The sequence below is a fragment of the Silurus aristotelis genome (genome assembly GCF_946808225.1).
Source record: "Silurus aristotelis genome assembly, chromosome: 20".
NCBI classification, from domain to species: Eukaryota; Metazoa; Chordata; class Actinopteri; order Siluriformes; family Siluridae; genus Silurus; species Silurus aristotelis.
In genome coordinates this window covers 15,998,453-16,013,174 of record NC_139593.1, presented here as the reverse complement: position 1 = coordinate 16,013,174, position 14,722 = coordinate 15,998,453, and the positions used below count along the sequence as shown (strand labels likewise).

At 42.4% G+C, this 14,722-nt stretch overlaps 4 protein-coding genes across 5 annotated transcripts; 2 read left to right on the top strand and 2 right to left on the bottom strand.

Moving 5' to 3' along the window:
• The first annotated feature begins 9 nt into the window (after window positions 1-9).
• Window positions 10-1,486, top strand: LOC310715765 (cotranscriptional regulator ARB2A homolog). The gene has a single exon (XM_083522447.1). The coding sequence runs from the start codon at window positions 410-412 to the stop codon at window positions 1,415-1,417; it is 1,008 nt and encodes a 335-aa protein (XP_083378573.1). The 5' UTR covers window positions 10-409; the 3' UTR covers window positions 1,418-1,486.
• On the bottom strand, window positions 1,477-4,656 carry txnl4b (thioredoxin-like 4B). The gene is made up of 3 exons (XM_083522517.1): window positions 4,043-4,656; window positions 3,763-3,914; window positions 1,477-1,868 (listed from the first exon to the last, which is right to left on the bottom strand). Exons 1-3 carry the CDS (start codon window positions 4,172-4,174, stop codon window positions 1,703-1,705), a joined length of 450 nt encoding a protein of 149 aa, XP_083378643.1. The 5' UTR covers window positions 4,175-4,656; the 3' UTR covers window positions 1,477-1,702.
• A 642-nt stretch (window positions 4,657-5,298) lies between these two features.
• On the top strand, window positions 5,299-6,971 carry trmt10c (tRNA methyltransferase 10C, mitochondrial RNase P subunit; the record flags this gene model as incomplete). The annotated part of the gene is made up of 1 exon (XM_083522400.1): window positions 5,299-6,971. One exon carries the CDS (start codon window positions 5,299-5,301, stop codon window positions 6,760-6,762), a length of 1,464 nt encoding a protein of 487 aa, XP_083378526.1. The 3' UTR covers window positions 6,763-6,971.
• A 600-nt stretch (window positions 6,972-7,571) lies between these two features.
• Window positions 7,572-14,703, bottom strand: blzf1 (basic leucine zipper nuclear factor 1). 2 transcript variants are annotated; one of them, XM_083522418.1, is made up of 7 exons: window positions 14,630-14,703; window positions 12,477-12,575; window positions 11,969-12,393; window positions 11,615-11,832; window positions 11,137-11,265; window positions 8,400-8,625; window positions 7,572-8,287 (listed from the first exon to the last, which is right to left on the bottom strand). In XM_083522418.1, the coding sequence occupies exons 2-7, from the start codon at window positions 12,520-12,522 to the stop codon at window positions 8,105-8,107; spliced, it is 1,227 nt and encodes a 408-aa protein (XP_083378544.1). In that variant the 5' UTR covers window positions 12,523-12,575; window positions 14,630-14,703; the 3' UTR covers window positions 7,572-8,104. The 2 variants fall into 2 exon arrangements, with proteins under 2 accessions (XP_083378544.1, XP_083378545.1); XM_083522419.1 differs by having other exon boundaries at window positions 11,633-11,832.
• Between the last annotated feature and the right edge of the window lie 19 nt (window positions 14,704-14,722).

Here is a 14,722-nt window from a genome sequence, read left to right as displayed (position 1 = left end):
TAAACACTTTTCCTCATGATACAGGATCCTGAGTTATTTTCTTAACTCAATAAATCCTAAATGTGATAGTTCTTGCTATTCCTCTCATCAAGACAAATGTTTATGAGCGGGATTTCTGAGGAACTTTATTTCTAAAAACAAAACTTCAAGTTTCATTCATTTCTGATTAAAACAAAATTAAAATAAATCTTAAAACTCCAAGTCTTAAATGTTATATTTAGCTTCAATATAGAGGTGAAGAAGTTGAAACATGTGAAGGTGAAACACCTGATTTCACTTAGCAATTTGAAGACGCCTTGAATCAGGTGTGTGTTAGAACAGAAAACACAACCCCAGGGACCTGATTACATTTACGTATTGTCTGATTTTCTGCAGTATTTCTCCTACGACTCAGGTTTAGGTTATAACAATGCTGGAGTATTCTAAAGTAAGCAATAAGACCACATCGGACTTCCCATATTCCTTCACTGAGGATGGATGTCTCTGCCATATGGACACTAAGAAACCTTACAAGTTCCCATTCCAGCTCAAAGATGCCCAAGCGACTATAAGAGAACATACATCTCTGTGCTGCTACATCTCCCAGCATGTGTATAGCCTGCTTGAAGAAAAGTACAACCTGATCAAAGTGTATCTGGATAAGAGGAACCCATGTGATTCCCAGCCACCTGGTTTTATCTACATGAGTCCAGGAGCTTTAGGACATCATGGGACACTGGTGGTCCTAATCCAAAATAAAGGCACTATCAGGTGTGGTGTATGGAGCTGGAGAGCTGTAGCCTATGAAGGCCTAGAGCGAGGGAGTCAGATCCCATATGTGCGCTGGGCTTTGGCGGAGTCCTGTGCTGTTTTGTTACTGAACCCTAATGAAGGATTAATGACCCCAGAGGAGCATGTGCACCAAGTGTGGGATCAGATGCTCCTGAACAGCACTGCAGAGCAAATCGCAGTGGTGGCACATGGTTACGGAGGATTAGCGTTTGTTCATCTCCTGTGCTGTCGTTTGGAACAGATCCAACAGCGCAAGTGTGCTGTGGCTTTCATCGACTCGTCGCACAGCCTCTGGCATCAGCCACTTGGAACTTTAGGACGTGACTGGATCAAGAAACATTCAAGTACTTGGGTACTGAGCAGCAAACCAAAGAACCGCCTGGTGGGGTCTCTCAAGGCAGGGTGCAGGATGATGTCAGCAGGGACTCAGTGCCATGAGACGGCACCTGCTGTGTGCATTGAATCGGTATTTCGTTTTTTTGCCAAACTGACGAAACCTGCGGTTGCTCCGACGCCATTTGCCATCATTACTAGGAGCAGGAGCCTTGGAGCGAGAAAGCCGAGCGACACAACCGACCCAAACAATAATGCATGCTTGAAAGAAGATGGTTGTATCTCGGATGTAAACTTTATTAAGAGAGAATAATTAGAACAGTTATTTGTGTGTAATGTTTGGTGGAAATGTGCTTATTAAAGAGCTTCATGTACATCGTGACACGATTGTTTTTTATTGGTCATTTTACAAGTATACAAATTTACAAGGCAAGAGACATTGCAAATGGAAACCAGTTGTCTTTTCAAAAATCTAATCTAAAATGCATTTCCACAGGAAACAACTAAATTGTCATGCTTTACAAATACGAGCAAAAAAATCCCCATATTTTCTTACATTTCATAAAACTAATCTTCACCTGTGAGGTTTATTTTACACCTAAATCCCATGGTAGAGCAGATCATATTTAGGAATATTTCGTGGATCGATAGGGCTTCGCACGATCAGTTTTCCTCTCATGGCACCACGGTAGATCACCTCAATAAGATCGATGAAGTCCTGCTTCGTTTTAAAGCATCCGACAAACTTGGTATGATCTGGAGACCTGAAGGAAATAATACAGGATTATGAAGATATGCAGAAGCTCATAAACACACAAATAATCTGTGTATACTTTTATTATGTGTATATTTCCTCTATATTTCTTTAAATTTATATATTTTTTCCTGATAAACCTAACATATAGTTAACTTCTTGTCTGGTTGTAATCCATCCATAAAAGACCACCACAGAAACATCAGTCACCAGAAATAATCAGACTCCAACTGTTCTCATGTCATTTTCATTACTGAGAATCATCCAATACCCAAACAATGTGATCCACAGTCCTGTGATGGCTCCTTTTCAGTAGCAGAGAAATGTACACTTCTGCCCAAAAAAACAGGCTTAATATGCTTAATAAATCATAGGTCAATAAATGAGCAAGAATTTAGCAAATACTGCAGACCTTTTCGTTGCTCTGGTTTAATCCTGGTTCTGTTTCTCACTGGCTCACTGTGCAGCTTTATACAGCGGGACAGATTTACTGTCCTCTAATTATAAAAACATACAGCAATTATTGTTTAAATAGCTGCCAACAAAAGTGAGTACACCCTCAGTGATGATTTGTATGTCATGTAACTATGCAAAGTCACATGTCATATTTATCATGTTTGTTTTTTGTCTGCTTGACAGAACCATAAAAATTTGTGTATCTTGTATTAGAGCAGTTAAAATGTGGTGCTTTGAGTACGATTCTCTCATACTGACCACTGGATCTTCAACATGGAACCTCATGGTAAAGAGACTCTGAGGATTTGAGAATCAGAATTGTTGCTCTCCACAAAGATGCCCAGGCTATCAGAAGATCAGTAACACCCTGAAACTAAGTTACAGTACAGTGGGCAGGGTCATACAGAGGTTTTTTTTAAGACGGGTTCCACTCAGAACAGACCTCACAAGGGTCCATCAAAGAAATCGAGTCTTTGTGTGCTGTGCGTCAGGTGCAGAAGCTGCTTCAAAACACAGACGCATGACTGCTGCAGCATTGCTTTAGAGGTCAGTATTTAGACCGTACGCACACACTGCAACAAGTCAGTTTGTATCTCCATCGTCCAAGAAGGAGCCTCTTCTGAAGCTGGTTTACAAGAAAACACACAAACAGTTTGCTGAAGACGACCTGTCCAAGAGCATGAATTACTGGAACTATGTGGTCTGATGAGACTAAGATAAACTTGTTTGGATCAGATGGTGTCCAGCATGTGTGGTGACGCAGTGGTGAGGAGAACCAAGAAAATTGTGTCTTTCCTACAGTCAAGCATGGTGGTGGTAGCATCATGGTCTGGGGCTGCATGAGTGCTGCTGGTACTGGGGAGCTGCGGTTCTAAAGGACAACATGAGAAATTCTGTACTGCTTTCGAACATAATAATGACCCCAAACACAGCACCAAGATGACCAACTGCCTTGCTGAGAAAGCTGAAGGTGAAGGTGAACGTGATGGAGTGGCCAAGTATGTGTACAGACCTGAACCCTATTGAGAACCTGTTGGGCATCCTCAAGCGGAATGTGAAGAAGCACCATGTGTCCAACATCCAGCAGCTCCGTGGTGTGATTATGGAGGAATGGAAGAGGATCTCAGCAACAATCTGTGCAGCTCTAGTGAATTTCATGCCCAGGAGGATTTAGGCAGTGCTGGATTAATGGTGCTCACACAATATATTAACACTTTGGACACAGTTTTGACATGTTCACCCCCGAAACAGTTCGCCGCAAGTGAAATCACAGCTCTTGGGGGTCTTCAGGTTTATCTAATTCTTGCTTATTTTCTGATCAATGATTGTCAAGACCAATTAAAGCGGAATATTTGTATGTTTTACTCTTTAGTGAACAGTAGGATGTCTGTGAGTGCAGGTGTTTAATTTCACCTGCACCCAAAAAGCTTTAATACTTCTGTCCTCACCCATAATCAACCTTCATGTGCTGTCCATTGAAGAAGAAGACGATTGAAGGAATGTAACTGATGTCAAAATAGCGGGTATAAACAGGCATTTTATCCACATCCACCAAATATATAGAAGTCATTTTACTCAGGTCATGGGAGGTTTTGGAAAGCTGTTATAAGGAAGAGAAAGGTGTATTAGAAGACACAGGGGGACCCATGATATATTTGTAGTACATCATTCTGTATAGCTGTATGGCTCCAGATCACCAGATCATTGGATCACTAGATCACGACTTACAATTTCGTCGAGTTGCATGCACACGGAGTCTTCATCTCGTCCGAAGCGCAACACCAGCACTTTCTCTGCGACTGTTTTGATCACTTCATCGACCTCCTTTTTACTCGATAGTTTCGGCAAAAACAAACTCATTGTGATGTGTTGTTCGTGAACGAGTCGGTTCGAAGAGCCAATAATTTGTGGCGAACGAAAAGAACCGACTCCTGTCGGGAAGAACCGAATCTTCAGCTCTAACAAGAAAGTCAGTTATACCCAAGCTGAGGAAAAAAGAAAAAATATTTATTATTATTATTATTATTATTATTATTATTATTATTATTATTATTATTATCTAAAGTGTCGTAATGTTAAGACTGTGGCCATTATTATTTTGATGTGGTTGCTGTGGTTCTGTGTTTAGTGATGAAAATGTAAAACAATTATTTTGTAATAAGGAAAATGAATAAAAATAAAGCTTTTATGAAAACACTGAATCATAAAAATGTTTACAATAGAAAAAAAAACGTTAATAATGGCTAAACTGGGATCAAATAGAAAGCTCTGTGTGATACTTAATGAAGAGCCATTTTAGGATCCGTAAGCAAAAAGAGCCGAATCTTTAAATAGAGCCAGACCTACCCTCACTTCAAGCTCGTGGCTCCAAGTGTGTTCCGGTTTCCACATAGCGTACGAAAAAAATACAAGCGCTCTGATTGGACCAAAATCAAATCATCGCTCAGAAGGCGGGATTTTTGCTGGGCCAGGGGAAACAGCGCACCGTGGTCCTGTCCCAAATAGCGCCTTGTTATATGCCTGAGTTTGCATTCACCAAAGCGGAAACTCGTGCGCTCGAGGGTGCAGGATTTGGAACACGGCTCCATGCAGGACTGAGCGGAAATCTTCAGCAGAGCAACGTTAAACGCTGTTCGGGTCGAAACATGTTACCTAATTAAACTTGAATTTAAAAAAACAAGCACCCTCTTGGAATATATATTTGTCGTTCCTTATTTGACGTCTTAAACATTTTGTAATTTCACGACTTAACATTTGTGGTGGGTTGGAAATGAGTACATAACGTCGACTATGCTTTGTTTCACTACGACCGAAAATAGATGACGCAACGAGAATCAACGTGACCTAAGACAGAGGAGCATTGCGCTTCTGTTTCTGGTGTTCGTGCAGGTCATGGCACATTTATGCCCCTCAGCTAACAGGTTAATCGTCCAGCTATATTTGTGTATATTCGCTTCCCTCTTGTTGTAAACGCGCAGCTCGTGATGTTGCTCCGGGTTCACACTGTGTTTGTGATGAGGAGGTTTCTCTCTCCGGCTTGCACACTCGTGAAATATCACTCTCCCAATTTGTTCACATCGTGCTCAGCTCTTACCCCAAGCCGATCCCTGAGTACTGGCTCGGTTTTGAGAAAAGATGCTCCACAGCAGAAACCTGAGCTGGACCTGGATGTCTGGAAGTCTGTAATGAGATCCCAGGCTTCACAAGATGACAAACAGAAGGACAGAGAAGCAGAAACTGGAGGAGAAGAAGAAGAAGAAGAAGCAGCAGCAGGAGGAGGTTCTCCAGTAGAGAGGAGTCGTACTCTGGTGGACATGTGGCGGCAAGCTGGAAAACAAGTCCCCGATGACGTCACAGAGGAGCAGCTGGAGACGCTTGCAGAACTCACCACTAAGTCCTCTAAGAGGAAGTACCTCAGGTATTTGGCTATAAAAGAGGGCCATAAGAAGGCCAACAGAGAGAAAAAGGAGAAAAGGAAGGCTGAGAGGTCGGTCGAGTTGGTGAAGGAGGAGATGGGATTGGAAGACGTGGAAGAAGAAGGTGAAGGAGAACCCAAATTGAAAAACACTTTTCTTATGCAGTTCTGGACTCGTTCCGCAGACCGGCTGTTGGGCTGGAGAGCGGCGCAGGCCATGCTGTACGGCCAGCCGCTGGTCTATGATATGAGCTACGACCAGCACATGTCCAGGCGTGAGATGGAAAACACGATCTCGCAGCTGATGGAGACAGAAGGCTGGAACCGGCGCTCGGTGGACTCTTTCCATTTGCACTTCTGCAACCTGCAGCCGGATGGCGCTTACCAGCGGGAGCTTCTCAGACGCTACGGTCAGGAGGCGTGGGACCGTCTTTTCGTCACAGCTACCCACCAGCGTCACGTAGACCTGTTTCCCCGAGAGGATCTCGTATACCTGACTGCCGATTCCCCCAACGTTCTCCGCACCTTCGACCACACCAAGGTGTACATCATTGGAGCCATGGTGGACCGATCCATCCAATCTGGAGCTTCTCTGGCCAACGCCAAGCGTCTCAAGCTCTCCACGGCGAGGCTGCCTCTGGACGAGTACCTGCACTGGGAAATCGGGGCCAAGAACCTGACGCTGGACCAGATGATCCGCATCCTAATGACTGTCAAGGAGACAGGCAGCTGGGAGAAAGCGCTGGAGTTCGTGCCCAAGAGGAAACACGATGGTTTCCATCATCATAGGAGTAAAGACACGGTTGAAAGAATGGAGAAAACCAATCAGCCATCTTTTAAAGAGGGGGAACGAAACCCAATATTTTTGAGTAAACAGAGACAGAAACACACAAATAGAAGCAATGTGGCATCCAAACAGACGGTCGGACTTTCGGAAAATGTATCCGGACAGAGCAGACTGCGGATTGCCCTGAAAAGCAAACTTGAAGGCAGAAAAGCGGAAAGAAAAAGAAACTGGTGGGAGGAAGATTAGCCTAATAACACTGGGGATGGTTTTTCTGCAAAGGAACAAACATCGTCTACTGAATTTCACATTTCACAAATACAAAAATGTGTTATTTCTGTACTGATTTATTTTGTATGTTAAAAAACGATTCCCTCTTTACCCGGACCATTATCTTTAACTCTGCTCTGAAAGGAAATAAAAAATAAATTAATTAAAAGACTTTCATTTTTCAAAAATGTTACTGTATTTCTTATTCATACACAGTCTCTTCAGCAGCATGTATATAGTCATAATTTACATGATTATGAATGAAACACCAAATTATTTTTAAAAAAGGCCAACAAAGTTTTTTTTTTTTTGCCAAAAACAGCATTTTAATTGGTGTGAAATTCAGATCAGATAAACCTCAACTCTCACACACACACACACACACACACACCATATTCTCTTGGTTTCACGCAATTACAAAATGTGCAGACGGGTTTGGAAATGTTTCACAAAACACAGATTCACTTCCGCAGAAATTAAATAAAGTACTACTGATATATACATATAGATAAACAAATACTGCCTCGAGTACAACCTGCTAATTCAACAGTAACAAGCTCTGTGTTCACCCATGCACTCGCCAAAGTACCGATCATGAGAAACTCGGGCAAATGCAGCGATACACGTCGGGTAAATCAACACCCAGAGTTTCACTCAATATGTCTTGTATAAATAGTTGTGCAAAGAAAAAAATTACATCAGCTTTGAGTTACAGAAAAAAATAATATAAAGAGGAGAAAAAAAATGCAATTATTTCTGTTCTGATATTGGACTATATGATCAATCTCTTATTTTTTTCTCTCTTTGGTGTTTATATACAAAGACATTATTTATTGCACATTAATTATACCAACAGAACCCCTGCAGCTGTTTTCATCACCATAAGACCATAAGTGAATTTTGTTTGTTTGGTGTTTTTTAATTATTGCAATGAAATCCTAAGTAAAACATCAACAATGTGATGAAGTGTTATTTCCAAACTGTCTAGGTTTGGTGGAAAAATACTTTGTTCTATATATTAAAAAAGTAAAAAGTCAGGCCTGTGGTTATGTTACAGTAAAGCATCTCTAATCCTTGTTACTAGAAGGAAGGTAGAAATACTGAGAATAGGGAAGAAAGGAAGAAAGCAGAACGGGGCTACACCGAGGATCCTCGGAGGATCCAAACACCACAAAACCACTTCCTCAAAACCACCACATTGTGTCAGTTGTTGTATTTGTTATAATTTACATACTACAGATGCAGTAAAAGGAGACTGGGTAAAAAAAAAAAAAAAAAAAAAAAAAAAAAAAAAAGGAGAATTCCTATAGGCGAGTTGGTCTCAGAGCACGAGCAGCTCCCCAGTGCAGCGCTCACAGCAGTTAAAGGTGATGTTTTCGTAGCGTGTGTACGGGTGGAAACGTCCGATGCTTTTCTTATTAGGAAGGAAAGGAGAACCGGAGTCGGGAGCGGCCAAGTCGCCGGTGGCGTCAGGGCAGGAAATGGGATCCAGAATCCTGAGTACCTACACCGGGAAATAACGGATAAAGAATATAATGCTTTTATAATCACTTCATATTTAATGAAAGAAACATTTTTTTTAAGTGAAATGAAAAACTACAAAAGCAACAGTAAACCTTTCCTGCCATCTTCTCAGCTGGTGTGTTGCAGAGCTCTGTAGCTGAGATGCTCTTCACGCATGTGCTGCTGCTCGCGCTGATGTTCCCCAGCAGGTGAGAGTTGATGGCGTTGGCCAGTTTGTGATTGGCCACGGCCAGTTCTCCGGTGCTGAGCGGCTGTGCACTGGGGTAGTAGGTTTGCTGTCTGCCCCACTGCAGCGAGACAAGCAGCTGCTCCAGAGACCTACAAATTCACAGGAATACACACTGAGAATGCTGATGTGGTTTACTTAATAGTGTGTGTGTGTGTGTGTGTGTGTGTGTGTGTGTGTGTGTGTGAGCTTAATGGCTGTAATGTAACAAAAGGACCGATTTTTCAGTAGTCTTTACTAAATGAGCAGGGTTCATGTCAGTGGAAAGTTTAACTATCAAACAGTATATGAAGCCACACCTCCCTCCATCAATTCATCTATCCATTAATCAATCCATCCATCCATCTATCGTAGTGCTGGGTGGTATACCGGTTCATACCGAATGTTTATGTTATGATATGAATTTTTATTATACAGCAATAGAACGAGGGGGTCCACTTTCACTGTGGCACTGGTGAGGGTACAGCTGTGTGTTTTTCTTGTGGGATTGTTTACATTGTGTGATTGCCAAAATGTTTTTTTTTTTTTTTTTTTTTTTTTTTAAGTCAATTGCAAAATTCGCATGATAAAAAGGTTTTGTATTTTGACTGCAACTGTCATGTCTTCTGATTTCTTAACTTTATCAGAATCATGCCATCCACCCGTCCACACATTCATCCATCCATCCATCCATCCATCCATCCACCCGCCAACACATCCATCCACCCGTCCACACATTCATCCATCCATCCATCCACCCGCCCTCACATCCATCCATCCACCCGCCCTCACATCCATCCATCCACCCGCCCACACATCCATCCACCCGCCCACACATCCATCCACCCGTCCACACATTCATCCATCCATCCATCCACCCGCCAACACATCCATCCACCCGTCCACACATTCATCCATCCATCCATCCACCCGCCCTCACATCCATCCATCCACCCGCCCTCACATCCATCCATCCACCCGCCCACACATCCATCCACCCGCCCACACATCCATCCACCCGTCCACACATTCATCCATCCATCCATCCATCCATCCGCCCGCCCACACACATATCCATCCGCCCGCCCACACACATATCCATCCGCCCGCCCACACACATATCCATCCGCCCGCCCACACACATATCCATCCGCCCGCCCACACATCCATCCATCCGCCCGCCCACACATCCATCCATCCGCCCGCCCACACATCCATCCATCCGCCCGCCCACACATCCATCCATTCGCCCGCCCGCCCACACATCCATCCATTCGCCCGCCCGCCCACACATCCATCCATCCGCCCGCCCACACATCCATCCATCCGCCCGCCCACACATCCATCCATCCGCCCGCCCACACATCCATCCATCCGCCCACACATCCATCCACATGCCCACATTCATCCATCCATCCACCCGCCCACATTCATCCATCCATCCATCCACCCGCCCACACATTCATTTATCCATCCATCCATCCATCCACCAGCCCACACATCCATCCATCCATCCATCCACCCGCCCGCCCACACATTCATCCATCCATCCATCCATCCATCCATCCATCCATCCACCCGCCCGCCCACACATTCATCCATCCATCCATCCACCCGCCCGCCCACACATTCATCCATCCATCCATCCATCCACCCGCCCGCCCACACATTCATCCATCCATCCATCCATCCACCCATCTGTCCATCAACCCATCTATCCCTCTACACATCCATCCTTCAATCAATCCATTTATCCAATCAACACCCATCAACCCATCTATCCGTCTATCCACCAATCAATCCATCCACACATTTATCCTTCAATTTCTCAACCTGTCCATCAACCATCTCTCCATCCAGCCATCCATCCATCCATCCATCAACCTATCAATCAATTAATCAGTCCATCCATCTGTCCTCATGTTCATTCTTCAATCCATCCACCCATCTATCTATCCATCTTCATAAATGTATATTGATAATTCTTTTTTTCATATGATATTTTACAAGCTGTTTTGAAAACACTTGACCATGTCAATAATCCGCGAAAATAGCTGGTGCCAAAAACAGGTAAACGAGTTCCCTGGACTAAAGCAACCTGAAAAACTGTGCTTGTTTACAGGACTGCATGATGGCGAGTGTCTGTCCAGAACATAGCAGTTCAAAAGTCGGCCAAGTAAACCAGTGTCTGAGGTGAGCTCGTGATGCAAACGTTAAACTCATGGTGATAAACACTCATTTATCTGTTAAAGTTATCCAACAACTGTCAAGCAGAAAAGAAATATAGCATGTCAATGTAATTGTCAGGAGATGGAGATCCTAAAAAGAAAGTCTTAGAAATGCTAATACCAGTAGTTAAAAAAAATAGGCTCTTTTATAATCAGGGTTGTCATACTCAGGACAATACAGTGTGTGTGTGTGTGTATATATATATATATATATATATATATATATATATATATATATATATATATATATATATATATATATATTATATTATATGCATAATGTTGTTGTATATTATATTAGTCAGCTTTGTGGAACAATATCTCAGCCCACTCTAAACCTGTATACAGATTTACCCACAAGGCTTTTGTTGACTATTCACTTTATCTAGGTGGTACCTGTGTGTGTGCATCATGTCTTGGGAGAACTCCTCTCGCTCACGCAGCAGGTCCTGGATGGCGGTTTGAGCCTCTCTGGTCTGTCGCTGGAGAGCAGCTCGGGAGTTAGTCAACTCCTCAGCCATCACTCTGGACTCACACAGAGCGACATGTGATTAGAATAGAAAACACTGCCTGTAAAACATCCTGCAGTACAGATCTCACTGATTAAATCTGTAATAGAAAAAGTGTGTTTATTAATGAATTTTGTGGAGCAGTATTTGTAATTGTAGGTATTTGTTGTATTTTATTATATAGCACTTTTACAATGAGAAATGTTGGGAACTGTGGGAAAGACTTGGCAAATCACGTGGTGTCAGTGATTTGCCTCTAGAGGCCGCTCTCGTACTGCATAATGACCTTTTATGTCCAGGGCAGGGCAAACGCAACCTGGAAAAACTATCTATTATTAACATTTAATTGAAGGTGTAGGCAACACCTGCAGGAAAACACCAACCGGCTGGCGAGGAATTTGCTCCTCCACACGTCACACTGAATGCTCATGCGCTCCAGCTGCTCAGCCGTGTGCGCCAGGTTGCGGCACAGAACCTCGTTCTCCAGAATCAGATGGTTCTTCTCCCGCGACAGTCTCTCAAAGTGATACTGCAAGTCGTCCCCTACTGAGGCCACAAGAAGCTTCTTGAGTTCTCTGTTTACCTGCACAGAAGAACGAATGTTATTGATTTCAAATAATATATTAATAAAATTCACATTCAGATGTACTGGCTGCACAACAGCGGTTTCAGCGTGGAGCAAATTCGTCACAAGCACATAAAACGCAGCATGGTCGCACCTCGGTCTGAACACGCAGCTGGTTTGAAAGCCCCTCCTTGTCCTGCAGCAGCCTGCGCTCGGAGTTCTGTAGCTTCTCCACAATGCTCTTATAGTCCAGAGGCTCTGGGGAAGGGGACAGAGGACGATCGTCGGCATGGTGCGGTGTGGATCCTCTTTCATCCAACTTGCTGTCGGCGTGGACGCCGGGCGCTCTGGTGCTCCGGACAATGGCGGCACGTGGGACGACGATGCGCACGGCCTCCACCTCGGCGCACGAATCCCTGTTCACTTTTCCCAGGTGAAGGACACCAGGGGACGCCGGCGCCGGTCTGGGAGACTGTCGGGGTGGAGACGCCTTTAAAGACAGAGTCTCTACAGACGTCTCCAGGCTCGCTGCAGGTTTGGCCATCTCCATGCCATCACCAGGGCCACGCACTGACACAACTACAAGAGGAGTCCAGGAAGTGTCTGATTGAGAAATTCAGAAAGTGTCTGATTTATATAAATAACACTAAAATATCACTTACCTTTCATGATGTCAGTCGACATGGTTGGAGACGATCCTTTAAGCATCAACTGGATGTAATGTTGCGTGAATATGTGGGTCTCTATAATTTGCCTTAAATCTTTAGGTGGAGAAAAAATAAATAAAAAAAGAAAGAAAGTTAATAAGGAATTAACAGAGAAGGTAAAACTATGAAGGTATATTTATTAATGAACAAATATAGAAAACAATATTAATAATACATATTAATACAATTACACAGAACCCCAACAAAAAATAAGTAAATAAATACAGCAAACAGCAGTCTCTGTAAACCTGTCAAAAATTTGGAAACACCTAGTCTTTTTTTTTTTTTGGTTTTTGAGCCTAATGCATGTTTTAAGCAAAAGGAAAAAGCAAACAAAAATTAGAGAGTGACTGGGAGAAAGCTCTGTGGACAGAAGACCCCTAATTAGGGGTAGGCGATATGAGCTGAAATTTATATCACGATATTTCCGTGAGTGTTAAAAGCTGTTGTTCGTGCTAAGGGAGAATTTCCGATGAAAATAAATTAACGTGTATACATTTATACATTTGTTTGGTCAAAGTAAATCTTCATACTGTTCATAGCGTAGTCTGTTGCATAGAAAGGAAAAGAACATGCACGTCTCTCTCAAACATCATTAAACACTAGGTGTGTTTTGACTGGCACTGTAGATGTAATATCCCTTTAAGGATAATTACCTTCCTACGAAATATGTCAAATATATGAATTTGTGGGTTTTTGTCAAACGTGAGCCAAAATCATCACAATTAAAGACCCAAAGACTTAAACTACTTTAGTCTGTGTGCGTGAATTTATTTTTACAATTTGAGTTGAATGACTCAAATAAATGAACTTTCCCACAACATTCTAATTTGTTGAGATGCGCCTGTACATTTCCAGAAATCGGTCGTTCTTTTTTAATTATGAGAATAAAAACTTAACTGGTCAAACACACAGCAATCCGCCAATCGCACGCTATAGTTTTTATAGAAATCAATCAGCGTTTGACTCATTAATATCATTCTATTTATAGATCAGTGTGTTCAGAGTAACAGAGTCTTTTCACATAAACTTAGTTGATTAAGTTAAGAGTCTTGTGATAAAAATGATAACAGGAACATTATAAGGGCATGTAGGACGTTTTGGAGACGAGGTGAGCGTGGCGAGATGGAGATGGTATGGAGATGGTTTGGACAAGTGCAGAGGAGGGACATGGGGTATATCAGTAGGAGAATGCTGAGGATGGAGCCACCACAAAGGAGGAAAAGAGGAAGGCCAAGGAGGCAGATTATTGAATGTGGTGTGGGAGGACATGCAGGTTATTGGGTTGAAAGAGGCAGATGTAGAGGACAGGGGGGGTATGGAGACGGATGATCTGTTGTGGTGACCCCTAATGGCAGAAGCCGAAAGAAGAAGAGCCATAATAAATCATAGTACTTTAGATACTTAAGTACGTTTGAAGGCAAATACTTTTGTATGTTTACTCAATCGAAAGGTCTCTTCTAACACAATATCTCCTTCATGGCCTGTCTAAATATGTATTAAAGCAAGAAAAAACTAAACTGTAATGAAAAACAGCATTATATACATTCGAGAGATCAAAATCAGTCTCAAAAGAGGAACTGATTCAGAAAACTCCTTTATTTATATAAGTGGAAATGATTTATAAATGTGTAGATTCTTTTAAAATTACAACCCAGTTCAGGAGAAAGGTTTTTGGATCATATAACACTAGTAAATGCTAAATATCACAGCTATTACCTTAGTTTGAATGTTTTATCTCGAGATTACACCCAGGACAGAGGGAGGCCTTTAAACAAACACACTAAAATACAGTTCATCTGGAAAAACAGCAGATTATCTTATAAATAAAGCGATAAAGGTGTTTATGAATTCAGTGACTGCCTTTAGAGGCAGTTTAATTATAGTTGATGTTGTTATAATATAATGACTGTTTTTATGGCTCTTTATTCTGGTACCGGCAGATTAGAGATAACCTATGACATCACACTTTCTATATATTTCTCATGGAAATTTAAAGAAAAAACAAAATGGCTTTATTTCCAAACAAAATACTTTAAAAACGACAAGCAAATAGACTAGTATATTCACATTAAAACAGCAAAAACACAAGCAACCGCTCCACGTACCTCAAATCCTGAACCGGAAGTTGCCATATTCCGCCTTCTTCACCACCAGTCGCAATTCCGGTCGAAAATATTTTCTTGTAGGAACTATGTTAC

Coding starts and splice junctions, on each gene's coding strand:
- LOC310715765 (XM_083522447.1), top strand. CDS start 410: ATGCTGGAGTATTCTAAAGTAAGCAATAAGACCACATCGGACTTCCCA.
- txnl4b (XM_083522517.1), bottom strand. CDS start 4,174: ATGAGTTTGTTTTTGCCGAAACTATCGAGTAAAAAGGAGGTCGATGAA. Junction 3,915..4,042: donor GCATGCAACTCGACGAAATT/GTAAGTCGTGAT, acceptor TCCTTATAACAG/CTTTCCAAAACCTCCCATGA. Junction 1,869..3,762: donor CACATGAAGGTTGATTATGG/GTGAGGACAGAA, acceptor TATTTCCTTCAG/GTCTCCAGATCATACCAAGT.
- blzf1 (XM_083522418.1), bottom strand. CDS start 12,522: ATGCTTAAAGGATCGTCTCCAACCATGTCGACTGACATCATGAAAG. Junction 12,394..12,476: donor GTCGACTGACATCATGAAAG/GTAAGTGATATT, acceptor CTCCTCTTGTAG/TTGTGTCAGTGCGTGGCCCT. Junction 8,626..11,136: donor GACATGATGCACACACACAG/GTACCACCTAGA, acceptor GTGAATTTGTAG/GTCTCTGGAGCAGCTGCTTG.